General features: G+C 42.0%; 1 protein-coding gene across 5 annotated transcripts in view; it reads left to right on the top strand.

Moving 5' to 3' along the window:
* Positions 1-18,082, top strand: part of SPTSSB (serine palmitoyltransferase small subunit B) — a 60,765-nt gene extending 42,683 nt beyond the window's left edge. For 4 of the 5 annotated variants that reach the window (XM_068280940.1, XM_068280938.1, XM_068280937.1 and 1 more), the window contains exons 3-4: positions 6,962-7,149; positions 14,513-18,082. In XM_068280940.1, the coding sequence (XP_068137041.1) occupies positions 7,046-7,149; positions 14,513-14,783 (375 nt within the window). In that variant the 5' untranslated portion in view covers positions 6,962-7,045 and the 3' untranslated portion in view covers positions 14,784-18,082. The remainder of the gene's footprint in view (positions 1-6,961; positions 7,150-14,512) is intronic. The other variant, XM_068280941.1, reaches the window with a different exon arrangement.
* The last annotated feature ends 1,763 nt before the right edge of the window (positions 18,083-19,845 follow it).

Genomic DNA, 19,845 nt, shown 5'->3' with positions numbered 1-19,845 from the left:
TCATCTGTCTCTCCCGAGCCCCTATTATGACTGTCAGTCATAATAGGGGCTCGGGAGAGACAGATGAGGTAGAACCCTTGTTTAGAGAACACAAAAAGTTGCAGATAAAATCTTTAAGGAGGAAGTGGGATATTTCAACTTTGAAATTCTACATCAAAGAGCGAGTTATTCCCTGGGGTCTTAGGGAGCGGATTATACCAGCAGAACACCTACAGACAGAGCGATTCATGGTCAAATGGAAAGAGGACTGTATTGTGAGAGGTTTAACAATTATGAAGATGATAGTGGAAGAGGAAGAATTGCAATTGGGTGAATTGAACGGAGAGATAGAAGTAAGCAAAGGGAAACTAGATCTGTTCCAGAAACACTCAAAATTTGAAAAATTAAATAAACAATTAAAGTTTGATGTGGAGAAAAATCAGGAGAAAATAAAAAAGGAAAAACTACAAAAATTCAATGAGGATGTGAAATCATGGAACAAAGGAGAGTTTTTTGAATGTCAGAGAGGTAGACCAAGGAGCAGGTCTAGAAGTAGACAATGGAGAAAGAAAAAAGAGGGGGAGGATAAAGGGGAGGCAGGTTCAGGAAAAGGTGGAGTCATTTTTTTAGATCAGGACAAGGAGGAGGAGGTAGAAGGAGAAGAGGAAGAAGAGGAGGATCAGGAAGTGGGGGCAAAGGGTATATTGAAAACACAAAAAGACAGCCAGAAAGAAGTGAAGAAAAGAGTACAGCCAGTGAGGGGACAGAAGTAAGGGACAATCTAGGTCTAAACAATGATGTCATTAATTTGACAGATATTGCCCTAACGGATGACTGTCAGAAGTTATTAAAGAGAGGTCTTTCATTTGCACCATTTTGTGGTGGGGATGAATTCAGTGTTTTTAAAGATCTTACCTTCTTTTTGAGAAGAGTTGCCCTTAAGTTAATGTTTGAGGAACAGGGAGAGGGAGAGATTAGTGGGGAGGCACCACAGGAAGTGAATACCTGTGTGGGACAGATGTCAGTGCAGGATCGTGATGCCTTGAGAGCTCTGGAGTCCCTTTGGGATGAAGGAGGAAGGGAGAATGCTGGGGGGCCCATAAGTGAGGTAGAACATCTCAATCCCTGTCCATTGAATGTAAGGAAAAAATCTCGATTTATGCCCCAATTAAACTATAAACTGAAGACCTTTAGAGATCTTGTCCAAAGAGATTTAGAAAAAATAAATTGGACCCCGAAAAGAACCGCAAGAAGTGACAACCTCTCCCCTGGTGAAAGAGAGGCATTGGAATTCTTAAAAAGAAAAGATGATATTGTGATTCGTGCTAGTGATAAGGGAGGTAATGTGGTCATCCTCACTGCAGAGTATTATAAAAATGAGTGTCTTAGATTGTTGAACGATCAAAGTACATATCTGAGATTAAGAGAAAATCCATTTTTGGCAATTAAAACCAAAGTTAACTCGATTGTGGATTTGGGGAAGGAGATGGGGGTGCTCACGAGGAGGGAGGCCGAGTTTTGCAGCGTAAATACTTTTAAGGCCCCGATATTCTACATAATTCCTAAGATACATAAGGACAGGGAGAAACCGCCGGGGCGGCCAATTGTGTCAGGTATTGATGGTCCATTGGAGAGACTTGGTAAGTTTCTGGATGGAAAACTAAAGCCTTTGGTGGAAGGCCTACCCTCGTTTGTTAGGGATACAGGTGACGTTTTGGCCGTCCTGGAAGGTCTCCCTGTCGGTGAGGAGGAATTGGTGGTGAGTGTGGATGTCGAGGGCCTGTATACTTCAATTCCCCATGAGGTGGGATTGGCTGCAGTGGCCTTCTTCCTTGGTGAGTACTACCCGGATTCCGCACTCCACAATGAGTTTGTGGTGGAGGCCTTACAGTTAGTCCTGGAGTACAATTGCTTCTGCTTCGATGGGCGCTTTTATCGCCAGACCAGGGGCACGTCGATGGGGGCATCCTGTGCCCCTGCCTACGCTTGTTTACACCTGGGGCAGTGGGAGCGGCAGGATGTGTACCCCATGGACCTCTTCCAGAGGCACGTTCGCTTATGGTTGAGGTTCATAGACGACGTGCTCCTGGTCTGGCGAGGCACCAGTGAGCAGTTAAGGAGGTTCATTGAGGGGTTGGGAACCAACGAGAGAAACCTTAAATTTACATATGATTGGAGTGATAAGGAGTTATCATTCCTGGATTTAAAAATTAGAAAGGAAAATGGAAGGTTGGTGACGACTACATTTAGGAAACCGACAGCAGGAAACACATTGCTACATTACTCGAGTCATCACTTGGTGTCACAGAGAAAAGCTGTGCCTAGGGGACAGTTCTACAGACATAGAAGAAATTGTACTTTGGACGAGGATTTTGTGAGAGAAGGCCATGAGTTGAGCCAGAGGCTATTTGAGAGAGGTTATCCTGAAGAGTTGGTCGAGTTGGAATTTGAAAAAATGTTGGAAAAAAATAGGGATGAATTAAGAACAGGGCGATCACCACGTAAAAAATTGACAGTTGGGGGGGAAAAGAATGACCCTATTAGATTTGTAACTACATATGGGGCCCATTGGTATGCATTGCAGAAAGTGTTACAGAAACATTGGGGGATTTTGTTGGTTGATAAACGCATCAAGAATTTGGTAGGCGAAAGACCCTATATGACAGCCAGAAAGGCGAGGAACTTAAAAAATGAGTTGGTGAGATCAGAATTTTTGAGTAAAACAAAAGACACATGGTTAAACAAATTCCCTCAAAAATTTGGAATGTTTAGCTGTGGTGATTTTGTAATGTATGTGGGCTAGTAGAGAGATCAAAAACGTTTACAAATGCAAAGGGTACGAGAGAATTTGATATTAGAGATAATATTAATTGCAATTCAGAAAGGGTGGTGTACTGTATTAAATGCCCGTGTAATTTACTATATGTTGGCAAAACGAAACGACGACTTGGTACAAGAATAGGGGAACCTGTGAAAAACATTGAAAAAGCGGAAAAGGACAGCCCTCTGGGGACCCATTTTGCCCGCTATCATAACAAAGATCCATCTGGGCTACGTTTTAAGGGAATTATAAAACAAAAAGTGTCACACAGAGGAGGTGACATAGAGAATGAATTATACAAAATAGAAGCAACTTGGATCTATCGTTTGGGAACAAGGATCCCAGAAGGTCTGAACTCTGATCTGAATATGGTGTATTTTCTGAACTAAAGTGAGGGAATTTTATCGAAAGATGATGTAGATGGAAAATGAAAAGAATGTATGGGACCAATAACTTCTAATGAAGAAATAACTGATGTGTGATCTAGTGCTCGAAAGCTCCGCTGATTTGCCCTCTCTTACCAGAATAAAGATGGCGGTATTGTGGCCAGGATGACCTTTCAACTGGGAGGGACGGGTCTATAAGGCCACACTGCCGAAGGGAACTCCATCCCCATTTCGTTTTGAGAAAGCCCCGTGGGCGGGGCGAAACGCGTCAGCGGGCGGGGCCTGACTGACACATGTGAGCGCTCACAATCCCAGGACGCCGGGCCACGCCAGGAACCTACGCGAGATTATGAGATGCAGCCGGTGCAGAGAGACGCCGAGAGGTGATGCAAAATTGCGTCGGGCATCCGCAACTCCAGGAGCCCTGAGCGAAGCTCCCTCGGAAGAGCGCATTACTGCGTGAAGGTTGTGAGTAAACCATATTCAAAAGTTCATCTGTTCATTGTGCAGCCCTGTGGGGTGGATAAAACATATGACAAGTTGCCGGGTAATGACGTCACACAGGACACTAACAAGGCGGTACATACAGCAAGTGAGAGGGCTGTTGGCTGTTGCAACAGGAATGGTGTCCCCCAGAAGAATTGCCAGAAGTATCGTAATTGTCTTTTGATGAACTGTGTTAGAGAAGTCCATCAGCTAGCCGGCCGGCGGTCAGTTACAGTGCACGATACAGATTGCATGCGGAGGCCTCGTGGTGTGCGCCGGTGGAGGGCCCACACATGTCCAATAGTGATTGGGTAACCGATCCAATTGCATAGGCTGAGGCTGGGCGATTGAGACGGCACAAACCATCACAGGGACAGTGGGATTGTACATAGCAACAGCTCCAGTGTCAGATCATGTTTTTAGGATGTTTTAAATGTTTGTGTACCACTGTTTCGGTAATAGATTTTGCAGGTCTAGAATAAAGTGAATATAAGCACATGAAGATTCCCTGGTTGTATATGTATTGATGCTAACTAATCTTTCCCTGAGAGACAGTCTGCAGCAGCTCGCCCTACTCTCACTAACGCAGGCAGCACACGAGTGACCGTAATGGCCGCCGCTGCCTGCCTTATATAAGGGGGGGTGGGGCTCCAGGGGCTAGTGTAGCCTAATTGGCTACACTGGGCCTGCTGACTGTGATGTAGAGGGTCAAAGTTGACCCTCCATGTGCATTATGGGGCGAACCGAACTTCCGCAAAGGTTCGCCTGCGGGACGCGAACGCGAACCACTGAAGTTCGCATGGAACCGTTCGCAGGCGAACCGTTCGGCCCAACTCTACTGTTATGTTAATGCTTTCATATCTGTCCGCATAATGTACTTTAAAAGATTCTTGTGTTTGTTTTCATTATCCTGATCATTTTCCACTGTCAGGATTATTTGATTCAGAAATTAAAATGTACTTAAAGAGTACAGTGTTCATCAATGAACAGACCTCCATTTAATGCAACCGAAAAGTAAAAGCTAAACTCTCATATCCAGTATGGCTTACAGCAGTGTATGCAGGGCCCGGCAGAGGCAGGAGAGGCTCCAGCCTCAGTCCGCAGTGTAGGAGGGGGCGCACAACTCACTGAGATATCATCCACCTATTGAGATTAAAGCAGTGACTGCAAGACCGACAACTAGAGATTAAGCTGTTGGGGGCCCTGAGGCACCTCTTAGTCTAATAGCAATCAGTGTGATGGCTGATGGCTGGGGTGGGAGGGCTGGAGGGGTGCTTTTTGGTGTCTCAGCCTTGGGTGCTGGAGGACCTTGTCCCGACTCTGAGTGTATGTACTCTGGATATGTATATGTACCAAGGTGCATTCATGGCATTTTTTCGCAGGGTTTTTTTTTGATGCAGGGTGAGCTGAATGATGGCGCACCCTGTTGCTGCACAACAGGAGGAGGGGCGGGTGTTAAATACTATTCCCCCTCCGAACTGTTTGAATGCAATGGATTACAGCGTTACTGCTATAGCTGCGCCAAAGTTCGGTGCTACCCTACGCAGTACGAAGCAGATGCCAAAAAGACCTGCTTTACACCCTGGTTGCTATGGGTTACAGTAGTATACTCACCCTGGGCAGTGTGGGCTGTCACCGTACATGGATAATTTTATTCTACCTTTTCAAAGGATACTTTAGCTCTAAATCGGTTTAAAAAAGGTGTGTGTGTGTGTGTGTGTGTGTGTGTGTGTGTGTGTACAGGGGCTTTGCTATTAACTGCTAAAGTCGGCACAAAATTACACAAAAAATTACGTGGAATTACAAATGATTATAATTTCAGGCAAAATTAATTACAATTTTCCCCCGAAATTTTGCATTATGATTTCCCATTGTAATTGCAAATTTCGATGCAAAACTGCGTCTCTGTGCAATTTGTGCTCACGGCTACTGGTTAGCATGGTTGGTGATCTTCGACTTGGATATACTACACTGCACATCCGAAGTATATTCGCTAGGGCGCCTTGCAGCCGTGCGCAGTCACATCGTATGGAGTTGCCAGGGAAAGTGGTCATAAGGTGCCCAAGCAGATATACTGATCATGTCCGACTGCGCCAACCAGGGTGGGGAACGAGGAGAATTGGACGGAGTGCCGAGGCATGGGAAGTGCGGTAGGATTGCACAACTCCCCATGTACATGGAAGGTGTCCTTTAAAAAAAAAAAAAAAAAAAAAAAATTAACAGCAAAGTTATCCTAAAAGTATGTACACTCCTCTCTTGTATGCACTATTTCATTAAATGAACTTGTTGCATGCCATAAAACAGCTGCATTGTCTAAATGTCTCATTTTAATAGAGAAATTTGGTTGCTGATATATTATCCAGAGTATAATTTAGCCTACGAGGATAGTAAAATGCTGATGACACAATCTGGTCCTTTGTTTTACAACCCACTTACACTGCAGAGGAAACCTAGGTGTACTTGTTTCAGTGTTTGTAATGGTTTATGACATCCTGTGGGAGGGTATCAGATGTGTGTAGTGTGGCTGCTCTGATTGGCTCATTATGAGGCAGCAGCCACGCAATATAGATATTAGGCTAACTGCATTCAGTAATGTAATACCTTTTTGTTCTGTAGCACTTCAGGTTTCTTGATCATGTAATACCTTCTAGAAAATACTAATCATCTAACTTGGAGAGCAGTGCACAGAAATGCACATACGTGTGCTGCTTTTATGATTGTGGGTTTTAGCTATAATATTCTGGCAGTTGAAACACACACCTTTGTTTACAGATATAGAATTACATCATCTCGTATATTCGTAATGGTGAAAACCCTTAAAGGCAAGACCACTAATGGGCCAATCTTTTTCATCCAATCTTACCAAATATATGTAGTATAAGGGTAAATTGAGTAAATACATTGAATGGATAATTTAGGAAGTTCCCTTATATTACATAGAAATGGTAAGATTGGATGAAAAAGGTTGGATCATAAGTGGCCACCTTTAGACAAGCAAATTCTGATGCAGTCCCCATGTGCCACTTCCATTGCTGTTTTCCACATTCCAGGTTGCAAGTAACAGCTAGAAAACAGTGTGCTCATTAATGTGCAGAGTTGGTTAAAGTGGGACTAAACTATGTATTCCAAAATTATACTACTATGACTGTACCCCCCCCTTTTTTTTCACCCAATGCAGCAACAGTTTATTTGTGTATTAAGCAGTAGGGTAGCACCAAGACCTTATGATGTGGCTGACACTCCACTACTTACCTCTTTACCTCTTCTCCTCTTCTCCTCTCTGTGATAGGCTGGCTCAGTGGCACAGGTAGAAGCACAATATCTCCCAGACTACACCTACTGTGCTGCTCTGAGAGACCCTTCCCACCCACAGATGACACAATCTCATAACAGCTTTTGCAAGGGCAGAAAACTGCCACGGCCGTTTTTCAGGACATGGGCGTGGCTAACCAACAAATCCTGCATTTTGTGGCACAGGTCAGTTTTTAACTTCTTTTTTTTTTTTTTTTTACTCTTGAGGTATACTTTGTACCTGACCAGAGACGAAGCTACCTAAGCTAAGCACAGAAGTATGTTCATGCTGGATCGACATACCTTTTGTGTGTGTTCTGCTTTCTCCCCTTGTTACCCTGGTCAGTGATGAGGAGGGAGTGGGAGGGAACGTCAAAGCAAGCCTGTTTCTTGTCTGAAAATTTTTGAAGGAGTGATTACAGGGACCAGAGGCAACAAAGGGAGCCTTGTGGTGTACCTACCACAAGGCTGCAGGTGCTCACAGCACCGGGTGTAGCCATAGCTAGGGGTGCCATTGTGGTGCTCAGTCACTGTGTTCTTCCGCCTGGGACCTTTTTTCATAGTTTGGCCAAAATTCGGGAAACTAGCAGCAGGCAGTGCAGGGGACTGTCACTTACTGTACTAGATGTAGCACCTCTCCCCCTTCACTCCTCTGTACTGCAGCTGGGACAACAGGGGGAGGTGGCAGAATGTTTTTAGTGTTGCAGAAGTTGCCTGTCATTAGTAGCCATGTGCACTGGCTGCTGTAATACCCGAGTGCCCTAGACTATTGATTATTTAGCCTGATCAGAGTAGTTAATCAATAATGCAGGGCAGTCTGCTGTTGCAGAAGCCAGCAATACAGGTGCTGATAACAGACTTCTGCAGTGAGCAGAGAAGCAAGCTCCAGACAAATTAAACTCCACATACCTATAGAGCTTCTAGCCAGCAACACTGAAATGCTTTTCAGAGGTCTCTCAGCACAGCCTTTATGAAAAAAAGCCTTGTTTACCAGCTATTTTGTATGGGGGGGGGGGGGGGGGGGGGGGGGCAGAGCTGAACTGTAACCTGGCTGTGAGCTGTTTACTTTAGACTGCGTGGCAGAGAGACGCACAAAGACAGGAACACAGAGCTTCAGCTGATGATGATTTACACACATCTGAAGCTATATTTCTGCTTTCTATCATTCTGAACAGATGCCAGTCACAGTATTGAGCCAGTGAAGATTGTTTTTGTATGCTGGATGTGCTGGGCATAGTAGTCCATAGTAATGCCCACAGTGAGAACTGTTCTCTGTAAATGTCCTTTTCTTCATATAAAACATGAAAAGATGAAAATAAAGCTTTTGTATTGCTATTTGCTAGTAATTACTGGAAATATGTCACATTTAGAATTTTAGTTGTCCTTTTAATTTGGCTGCAGCCCTCTTGTAAGAAGCCTGTGGCATTGTTGAAGAATGGCTATTTCCTGAAAAACTAGTTCAAAAAGGGACCAAAATAGAGGAAACTTTAGGCCAGTCAACATTTTTCTCATACATGTTTGTCCTCCACTTTTTTTTTTCTGTTTACCAGTAGTACTTCTTTTACTGATGTTCCTGTGTCTAGGAAAGGGAACTGTATAATAGATTTATTTATTTTTTGTGGTTGTGTTTGTTTTTTTTATCATATGCGTTGTCTGGATTGCCCGTGTGAGACAATGGTACTTTCCATTTAAAAGCATGTGTTTATTCAAATATTTTTTACAAGGAAGGCTGTAAGTCTAAACACATGACTATCATTTAAAGGACAAGACTTAAAGGGACTCCAAGCACCTCTCATGGGTATGCCTTTAAAGTTTAAACTGTAGTGAGAGGTATATGAAGGCTGCCATATTTTTCCTTTTAAGCAATACCAGTTGCCTGGCAGCCCTGCTGATCTATTTGGCTGAAGTAGTGGCTGAATCACACCAGAAACAAGCATGCAGCTAATCTTGTCATATCTGTCAAAATTGTCAGAAAAACCTGATATGCTGCATGCTTGTTCAGGGTCTATGGCTGAAAGCATTAGAGGCAGAGGGTCAGCAGGATATCCAGGTAACTGATATTGCTTAAATGGAAATAAATATGGCAGCCTCCATACACCTCTCTCTACAGTTCTCCTTTTAAGCATACCCACGAACAATTAAATGCGTGAGCACACTTACCAGCCACTTGCTTTATCCAAACTCCCCCTGGTATTGCCGCTATAAAATGCATGGGGCCAGACGACTTCATACAAAGTCCTGTTATGATCCCTCTGGAGGAGCCTCTTGCAATGGCCATGCATGCAACTTTCTCTTCCTGCTTCCTTCACTTGTTCAATGGCCATGCGTGTCACTTCCTCTTCCTGCTTCATTCAGTGATCCACTTCTCTAACAGAGAGGAATACTCCTCTGGACAGCGGTGACCCGGAAGTTATTACATAGCCAAGATGGTGTCCGCGATTTTTAAATTGAAATCAAACGAAAACTATTTGGTGTAGAACGGCATCAAATGAAAGAGGAGAGCACAAGCTGCAGAATGGTATGCATCTTTAAGTACTTTGAAGTACTGGCCGGAGTCCCTTTTAAAAGGAAATACATTTTGCACCCTTTTCCTTTAAAACAATACCAGTTGCCTGGCATCCTGCTAATCTTTAATACATCAGTAATATCTGAATCGCATACCTAACACAACCATGTGGCAAATGCAGTCAAACATCTGACTTGCATGCTTATTCAGGGTCTATGGCTAAAAGTATTATAGGCAGAAGATCAGCAGGACAGCCAGTCAAACTGCATTGGTTCAAAAGGAAAATAAATCTGTTTGAATTCCTGTCCCTATTAGGCGGTGGATCAATATCTCTGTAATCCTCTGATGTATAGAATTAAATGAAAGATGGTCTTCCTTGTTCTATACACACCTGCCTCTTCATCACTAGTGTTAGCAACATTTTGGCTAAAGCTACGTACACACATGCGACAACGATCGTTCGTAATGAACGACGAACAAACTTTTAATTGAAGAAAGAACGACCTAAGTAAAGTTGGTTTTAAAAGGTGTGTAACGATCTGATTGTTAAAACGAACGTTACATCACTTAAAGCAACTATTGCGCTTGCGCATAAAAATGAAAAGTTCCATGGAGAAATAGTGAAATGCGCATGTCACGCCTAGTACAAACGACCGTTTCCAACGATGTACTACTTTTGCAAATGATCGTCGTTGGGAAAAATCCGCCAAGCTAGATAGTTCGTTTTGAACGATCTAGCTCGTCCGTCATTAGACTTAATAGTCGTTGGCAGCTTTTTTTTCAAACGATCGTTGTTTGAAATGATCGGGGAACGATCGTTTCAAACGACTATAGTCACGTGTGTACGCACCTTAAGCCTTTCCTCCAATCCAATAACAAATGCCATTTGATTGTCCAGATTGCTGTTTGGGAGGTCACATGCTTCTGCAAAGCAATTCCTGTGTAGGGATGATCAATCAGATGCTAAGAATTTCTTGTAACATCCAAATTTCATGTAAATTATATTCAGCTTGAATTTGGGCCAATCAGAATAATTTTCTGCCATTTTTTTTTTAAGTTCAAGCAGTTTTTAAAGTTACATGAAGTTTTGAATTGTAAGAGAAATAATTTGCATCTTTATTGATCATCCTTATTCATGTGATCTGATTTATTTTCACTGGGCATGTCTTTTTTAGTGACTTTTTTAGAAAATGCATTTTGCTCCACTGATTCATAACCATAGCCTACAGTCTTGTCTGCCATCAAACCAGGCATTTCATACTGTAAAGGGTATTTGGACCACTTTCCAGTTGCGCTCTTTATTTTAACTAACTAACTAAAATTTGAAAAAATGATATATCTGTTTGACCTTCCCATTTTCTCCAATGTGTTTTTGTTTTGTTTTTAAAACGGTTAAAATAAAATCTTATTTTGAAGTGCCCCAGCAAATCCAAATGGGACATGGTAATTTCTCTATCCACCACCACCTCAATTATTCGAGCTGCCAGTAGATATCTGATTCCCCCTCTGGACCCTAACAGAGGCTATCCAGGCCAAGCCTCCACCATTTCTATGGGTGGCCCCTTTATTGCTGTACTGTACATGCTATTTCCACCAAAAGTTTTGCTCCCAATTAAAAAAAGTAGTAATTTTAGTTGTTCCACGTTACAAAACCCATTGCTCATAGCCATCTTAGAAAATGGTCCCCCTTCCAGATGCATATGTTTTTCAGAGATCATAATTAATCATAATTCATTCATTCTCATTTTTATGAGTGAATCATTACTTTTGTTAAAGCACATTGCGCGTATTCATTTTATTGCAACACTAATTGGAATTGGATCTATGCATAAACAAAACCATACGTTGTAAAGTTTAATAAAGTTCATGTGAGGAACTAGTGCTGTTACAGTAAGGTGTTTATCTTGCACAGTAGTTTATTTGCACAGATTTGATTTCATTTGACAGAAGTTAAATAGTATATTAACCACTTGACCACTGAAGGTTTTTACCCCTTTAGGACCAGAGCAATTTTCACCTGTCAGCGCTCCTCCCATTCTTTCGCCAATAACTTAATTACGACTTGATGTATATCTTGTTTTTTTCGCCACCAATTAGGCTTTCTTTGGGAGGTAAATTATGCTAAGAAGTATTTTATTTTCCCATTTGTCCCGGTTATTGCAACATTCAAAATATTTCCATAGTACAATGTATGGCGCCAAAATTTAATTTGGAAATAAAGGTGCATTCTTTCAGTTTTGCGTCCATCACTAATTCTAAGCCCGCAAATTAAAAAATCAGTTTTATACCCTCTTCACATGCCTATTAAAAAAAGTTCAGTCCCTAAGGCAACTATTTATGTATTTTAATGTGTGTGTGTGTGTGTGTGTGTGTGTGTGTGTGTGTGTGTGTGTGTGTGTATATATATATATATATATATGTATATATGTATGTATGTATGTATGTATATATGTATGTATATGTCACACCTTCTCATTCAAAGCGTTTTCTTTATTTTCATGACTTTGAACATTGTACATTCACAATGAAGGCATCCAAACTATGAATTAACACATGTGGAAGTATAGAACATAACCAAAAAGTGTGAAACAACTGAAAATGTCATATTCTAGGTTCTTCAAAGTAGACACCTTTTTGCTTTGATTACTGCTTTGCACACTCTTGGCATTCTCTTGATGAACTTCAAGAGATATTCACCTGAAATGGTTTTCACTTCACAGGCGTGCCCTGTCAGGTTTAATAAGTGGGATTTCTTGCCTTATAAATGGGGTTGGGACCATCAGTTGCGTTGTGGAGAAGTCAGGTGGATACACAGCTGATAGTCCTACTGAATAGACTGTTAGCTGCTTTTTTATTGCCATAATACAAATTCTAAGAAAAACGAGTGGCCATCATTACTTTAAGAAATGAAGGTCAGTCCGTCCGAAAAATTGGGAAAACTTTGAAAGTGTCCCCAAGTGCAGTTTCAAAAACAATCAAAGGCTACAAAGAATCTGGCTCACATGTGGACCGCCCCAGGAAAGGAAGACCAAGAGTTACCTCTGCTGCGGAGGATAAGTTCATCCGAGTCACCAACCTCAGAAATTGCAGGTTAACAGCAGCTCAGATTAGAGAACAGGTCAATGCCACACAGAGTTCTAGCATCAGACACATCTCTAGAACAACTGTTAAGAGGAGACTATGTGAATCAGGCCTTCATGGTAGAATATCTGCTAGGAAACCACTGCTAAGGACAGGCAACAGGCAGAAGAGACTTGTTTGGGCTAAAGAACACAAGGAATAGACATTAGACCAGTGGAAATCTGTGCTTTGGTCTGATGAGTTCAAATTTGAGATCTTTGGCTCCAACCACTGTGTCTTTGTGCGACGCAGAAAAGGTGAACGGATGGACTCTACATGCCTGGTTCATACCGTGAAGCATGGAGGAGGAGGTGTACTGGTGTGGGGGTGCTTTGCTGGTGACACTGTTGGGGATTTATTCAAAATTGAAGGCATACTGAACCAGCATGGCTACCACAGCATCTTGCAGCGGCATGCTATTCCATCCGGTTTGCGTTTAGTTGGACCATCATTTATTTTTCAACAGGACAATGACCCCAAACACACCTCCAGGCTATTTGACCAGGAAGGAGTGTGATGGGGTGCTGCGCCAGATGACCTGGCCTCCAGTCACCAGACCTGAACCCAATCGAGATGGTTTGGGGTAAGCTGGACCGCAGAGTGAAGGCAAAAGGGCCAACAAGTGCTAAGCATCTCTGGGAACTCCTTCAAGACTGTTGGAAGACCATTTCAGGTGACTACCTCTTGAAGCCCATCGAGAGAATGCCAAGAGTGTACAAAGCAGTAATCAAAGCAAATGGTAACTATGCAGAACGTAGAATATGACATATATTCAGTTGGTTCACACTTTCTGGTTATGTACTATACTTCCACATGTGTTAATTCATAGTTTGGATGCCTTCAGTAAGATTCTACAATGTTCATAGTCATGAAAATAAAGAAAACTCTTTGAATGAGAAGGTTTGTCCAAACTTTTGGTATGTATGTATGTATGTATGTATGTATGTATGTATGTATGTGTGTGTGTTTGGGTACTGTGGGGGAATGTGGGAGAGAAATGTATGTGTGCACAGTAACAGGAAGATACAATGAATGCAGGCGTCTCATAGACGCCGGCATTCATTGAATCGGGGACTTAGATTAATGTGTTCCCATTCATTGATGTCCCCGCTAACCGGCGGTAACGGTAGCGCACGCTGGAGCAGGCGGCCGCCCACTCCCATTGACTAATTATCGCGTCCCTGGGACTTCAAGTGAAGTTTTCCAGGGCGTGATTATACTATACCTGGTGCAGTTAGTTAAAGAGACTCTGTAGCAAAATTTTCATCCTTATTTCTTCTATCCTATAAGTTCCTATACCTGTTCTAATGTGCTCTAACTGCAGCCTTTACTACTTGCACAGTGGCTGTATTAACTCTGTTATATGACCTAATCTTCTCTCCTCAGTCGGGTCTGTTGGGCTGAGGCAGTCAAGCTGGAATGTGCTGTGCTGCTTGTGATTGGCTAGAAGCTGTACACACCCTCTCCAGGCCCCCTTCACACTCTGTATGACTCACACACTCAGCTCTTCTCAGCGTATCACTTGCTATGTCTTTTGTTTGTAAACCCTGGATAAAAATGACAATTACAAGCCAGGATTGCAGCAGGGAGAGGCAGAAACAGCACAGAGGGGCCCAGGAGAACATAATGAATAGAATGGTATGCTTTTTATTGTAAGAATTTTAGAGTACAGATTCTCTTTAAGTTTAAGCCTTCTCTAATGAGGGGATTGTTTATATGTGTTTAAATGTATATGTGTTTGTTTTGTCGTTTTTTTTTTTTTTGTTTTTTTTTCCTGCTCATTCGCCTCACATATTTACCATTGCAAAGCTTTAGCACACCCAATATAAAAGTACCTGAATGTCCATACAGAACACTTCATTTTGCTAGGCCATATTGACGTTTCATTATCTTTGCTTGTTAACACTGTTTTCTATTCTTCAGCATTGAATCCACCACTGTATGCACAATGATGGACATGAAGCGTATCAAAGACTACCTTTCCTGGCTGTACTACCAGTATCTCCTTATAACCTGCAGCTATGTCCTAGAACCCTGGGAAAAGTCCATCTTCAACACAGTCCTACTGACAGCCATTGCTATGGTGATATACAGTTCCTATGTTTTCATTCCTATTCATGTTCGTCTGGCTATGGAGTTTTTCTCTGAAATCTTTGGAGGGCAGCATGAAAGCACTGTAGCCCTAATGAGCTGATATACTTCTGCATTCCATCTTCAGAATCAGTATGCCTCCATAATTCCTTATAAGACCTGCTTCTTCCGGTACTGGATGCTTTCAATGTGAATGGACAAAGAGGAAGGACAACATGGTGTTTCAGCCATAACATAAACTGCTGAACAGAAGACTGTGTTGCTCCTACTGCTGTCATTTGGCACAGTGGACTCTGAAAATGTGTTAAACACTGATTTCAGCTGCACTAAATACTTATACATGTTGCATACAAAGCATAGAGATGCAATAGGCTTGTTGGCCAATGCATGTAAAACGTAGGGATGCAGTTGGCTTGTTTGCAAAAAAATATGAAAATCATATACAGTTTGTCTGAAATAGAAGACACATTAGTGCGTGTGAGTGTGGCTTGTTTTTTTTTTTCGTTGTTTTTTTTTCCTATTTTGCATGAATGCAAATATCAGGGATGATTTTTGAAAACTACTGAGCGACCAATCAAGTATTCACTTTTGTTGTGTAACATGTACTAAGAGAATGTTCATTAGGATCTGACTGGTTACTATGGGCAGTATTGGCATTCCTCTATCCTCAGGGCTTCTTCATAATGTGGGCCTATTGTATTGCTTTCTAAAGCATAACACCCTTTTTACATAGAAGTAACTGCTTTCACTTGAATATGTCATCTTTGCTCTTTCCAGCACTGGCCTGCTTAGAGTATAATTTCCAGAAATTATAGCAATAATAATTTTATATACAGTATAAACTATGGAGAGAATGACCACCTCCCCATACTTGCAGCTTGTCGAAAGTTAATCCCAAACCCACATGGAGGGTCTTACATAACGTCTGAAAAAGCCTGTTGTGTCTTTTGAGAAGAGGTCCATTAATGGGTAGAAGTTATCAGTCATTATTTACTTTCTCATAACTACAGATGGGTAGTGAGATGTAAATTTAATCTGGCATGTATGCAAATCCAAGTCCAACATTGGCCTTTTCCTACTTGGGTCCGATGCCAGACATGTTCTGACATAGGAAAAAGGTCTGCCCCTAGGTGGCGCTGTTGTCGGATAAAGTCTGGCCCAGCTTCAGCCCCTTCAGATCTAAGTGTGGGACTAAGTCGTCCTTCACCGCTGTGCCACGTAATACCAATTTTTTTAGATCCGGCACCTCTTGTGAGAAATCTAAATGCGTCCTATGTGGATCAAAGTGTTGGACAAATTTTTTTTTTTAATCCCTTCCAGCACCACGCTGCGTAATTACACTGGGGGTGGAGGTACAGCGCACTAGCCCACACCAGCTCCTCCCCCTTCCACTGATGCCAGGTCACGACCTTGCTCTAGAGTAGGAATGATTGAGCTGCAAATTGTTCTGAAATTTTGCAAATGTATGCAGCTTAAAAATGGACCAATCCATTTTAATCCTGGGTTTAAATTGATTTGGTTCATTTTCAATCAGTTTAAACCCAGGTTTAAATTGATTGGTCCATTTTCAAGTTGATTATATTTGCATAAGAATTTGCATAAATTTGCATCAACTCAGAACAATTTGCGTATCTGTGATCATCCCCACTCTAGAGAAAGGGTGTCAAACTCAATCAAGTAAGGGGCCAGAATCTATAACCACCTAAGTCACTGGCCAAATGTTTTAAGAAGATTTAACATTTATTGAACAGTCTAAAAACAAAGTGGCGTAACTATAGCAACCATGGGGGGCCTGCTCCTCCTTCTGCAGAGCAGCGCAATGAAGCCGTTTAATTTTTACCTGCTCCAGAATTGGTTCATGCTTCTCTGATTTTCCTGACCGCCACAGGCTCTATAGAGCATACCTCTGACTACTGAGGCATGTCACATGATTGGGAAAGGGAGGTATGGAGGCACTTCCAGGAAAAACAGACGAGACACAATGCATCACTGGAGCAGGTAAATATTACACTGCTCCGCTGCGCTACCCTGCTATGTGGGTAAGTGGTGTTGGGTGAAGGTGAGTATAATTTACCAAACATATGGCGAGCCCCATGCTAATTTTTTTTTGAGGAGTTGGGGTGTCTTATGAGTAATCGCTGCATCCTGACACAAATTGACAATTGATGCAATCCAAAACACCAGTGTGCTCCTCTGGACAAGAAAGCAGTATAATGTTCTTTTACTTCTTACAATGATGCTCATTTGAAACAAGGAGGCGCAGCCCTTACAGATCCCTGGGGCGGGAGCAGCAGTTTTATGGATTACCCACACCCCCAACGCACAACCGGAGAAAAGTAAGTGCTAGGGGGATGTGGTGATCCAGAAATTGGATTGGAAAAGGTTAATGCAAAAAGTATGCTGCAATTGGAATTGGGAAGTGCATTTAATTGGCCCAGAACAACTTTTAGCATCTCATTGACCTATCGGTTTCTATCCCTAAACATTTTGTATTTCCTTCTTGATCTAATATTTGCTGGTTTCATTCTGAACGTTACCTAGCAATAAAATGAGGGATTCTGTGATAATCAAGCATAAAGGTGCCCATACACTCGTCAGATTGGCAACAGATAGATAAGAAATGCATCTGATGATCTATCTGATGCGTTTTTAGAACATTTTTTACCAGGATAGAATTCCAATAGATTTCAGTTTAAAATCTATTGAAATTCGATCTGATGGCATTTTTCTGATGGCATTTTTTTGCCATCAGATTTCCATTAAGGCCAATGCAAACTGATAAGCAATCTCATCAGATCGACCTAAATTTTCCACCCTGCCAGTTCGATGGAAATCCATCTAAATCGATCAAAATCGGCCATCGATCGGTCGATTGGCCAACCGATTTGCAATCGATCTGTCGGCCAGAAAATCGGCTGAGTGTATGGGCCCCTTTAGTCTGTTAGTTCGTTGGTTCATTCATTCATTCATTCATTCATTCATTCATTCGTACATTCTGCAGTCTATCAAAACTCTGCAGCATTGGGTCCACCATATGCACTATCACTGTTTCAAACTTAAAACTGCAATAATCTCACAAACTGCAATAATTTCCTAAGGCGTTGGATCAAAGACAACACTTGAAATGCCAGCCAGCTCTATATAAAGTTGTTTACCTGTGAATAGTGGGTGTATGTTTATAATAAAGAGCGTGACACACGATAGTGCAGCACATGTAAGCTTTCATGACTTCCTGATGGCTGCATAGCACACCCTTTTTTTTTTTTATGTCGTTTAAACTTTTATGTGACAGCTGCTTACAAAACCTACCTTCTTAGCAGGATCCACAAGTGTATATAAAAATGTTGTACTAGTGTGATTGCTTAACTTATATTACGTATTTTATCAATAAAAATGTTAAATAAAAAATGTGTGTATTGCATCATTCAAATTAAATAAAAGCTGCACTCTTGTAATACCTCCATTTTTAAAGGACAACTGAAGTAAGAGGGCGATGGAGGCTGCCATATTTGTTTCCTTTTAAGCAATACCTGTTGCCTGGCAGCCCCGCTGATCTTCTGTCTCTCATACTTTTAGCCATAGACCCGCAACAAGCATGCAGCAGATTAGTGGTTTCTAACATTATTGTCAGATCTGACAAAATTAGCTGCATGCTTGTTTCTGGTATAATTCAGACACTGCTGCAGCCAAATAGATCAACAGAGCTGCTAGGTTACTGTTATTGTTAAACAGGAAATGCATATGGCAGCCTCCATATACTTCTCACTACAGCTGTCCTTTAAGTCTTGCTTCTTAATACTTGTTAAATCATTATATGCAGCCTTGGAAATTGGGTGTAGGTCTGCTTTATTTCATTGAATGCTATGTAGCAAAAAAGTTTCTGTACTGTGTTAGCCAAAGAAATTATGTAGGTAGTGTTTTACTTCAGCAAACATTTGGAAATATGCCTGAAGAAGGTGACTAGATGCCAGAAAGCCATAATTTAACTCTATCAGTTAGCCATTAAAAGGTATTGCTTTTACAAAACTTTTGTTTTTTCCACCTTTCTGGAGCTGGGACTGTGCTGACATCACTTTCCCTGGAAGACGGAGAGCTGGCTCCTCTTTGCCCAATTTCTCAATACAACTGAAACACCTATTTGGTACCCCTGCATGGTGGTAGTGTATGGTTTTATTCTGGTGGCCACACACATTACAATTTTGTAATTTTTTTTTTTACATTTTTTTTTTTTTACATTTTTTTCCCCCCCCCTTGAATGAAAAATTACTTTTGTGACCAATGTACCACACACCTATGTTCATTTTGGCACAATCATGACAAAAATGATCAAAAGATAAATTAGATGCAATAATATATATTTTCATTTATATGTATGATGTGCTCTGTGCCATCACTGCTACGTATAAAGGTGCACAACACAAACAACCTTAGAAAATGTATTTCAATCAGCAACACTACATTTATGACCTTGAAGAAATGCATTTTATTTAAGGTGTCACTTTGAGAAATGTTCTTTATTCTTGAATGTAAATTAAAATTAGGTTGAATGACTTTTATACAATCCTTTACACTCCATTTAATTTCTGACACAAATTATCTGATTTTTCTAACCTTTCTGATCGATTTTTCATAGAAAAAAAGACAATTTTGATATTTATCGATATAATTTTTTTTTTCACACAACCAATTGTTTTAACCACTTGCCGACCGCCCACAGCCCATGGGCGGCGGCAAAGTGGACGCCTAAAGGACCGCAATACGCCTTCAGGCGGCGCGTCTTTTAGGCATGCCGGGGGAGCGATCGCGTCATTGATGACGCGCGCTTCCCCCGGCAACTGGCTCCGCCCACCCGCCGTAACATCCCGCCGGCCATACGGAAGCGCCGGCGGGATGTTAACCCCGCGATCGCCGCTACAAAGTGTATAATACACTTTGTAATGTATACAAAGTGTATTATACAGGCTGCCTCCTGCCCTGGTGATCCCAGTGTCCGAGGGACCACCAGGGCAGGCTGCAGCCACCCTAGTCTGCACCCAAACACACTGATCTGCCCCCCCCCCCCGCCCACTGATCGCCCACAGCACCCCTCAGACCCCCCCCTGCCCACCCCCCAGACCCCTGTTTGCACCCAATCACCCCCCTAATAACCCATCAATCACTCCCTG

Source organism: Hyperolius riggenbachi, chromosome 4, assembly GCF_040937935.1.
Source record: "Hyperolius riggenbachi isolate aHypRig1 chromosome 4, aHypRig1.pri, whole genome shotgun sequence".
Lineage (NCBI taxonomy): Eukaryota > Metazoa > Chordata > Amphibia > Anura > Hyperoliidae > Hyperolius > Hyperolius riggenbachi.
The sequence above is the reverse complement of the archived record's forward strand: the minus strand, read 5'-3'. Positions and strand labels throughout refer to the sequence as shown.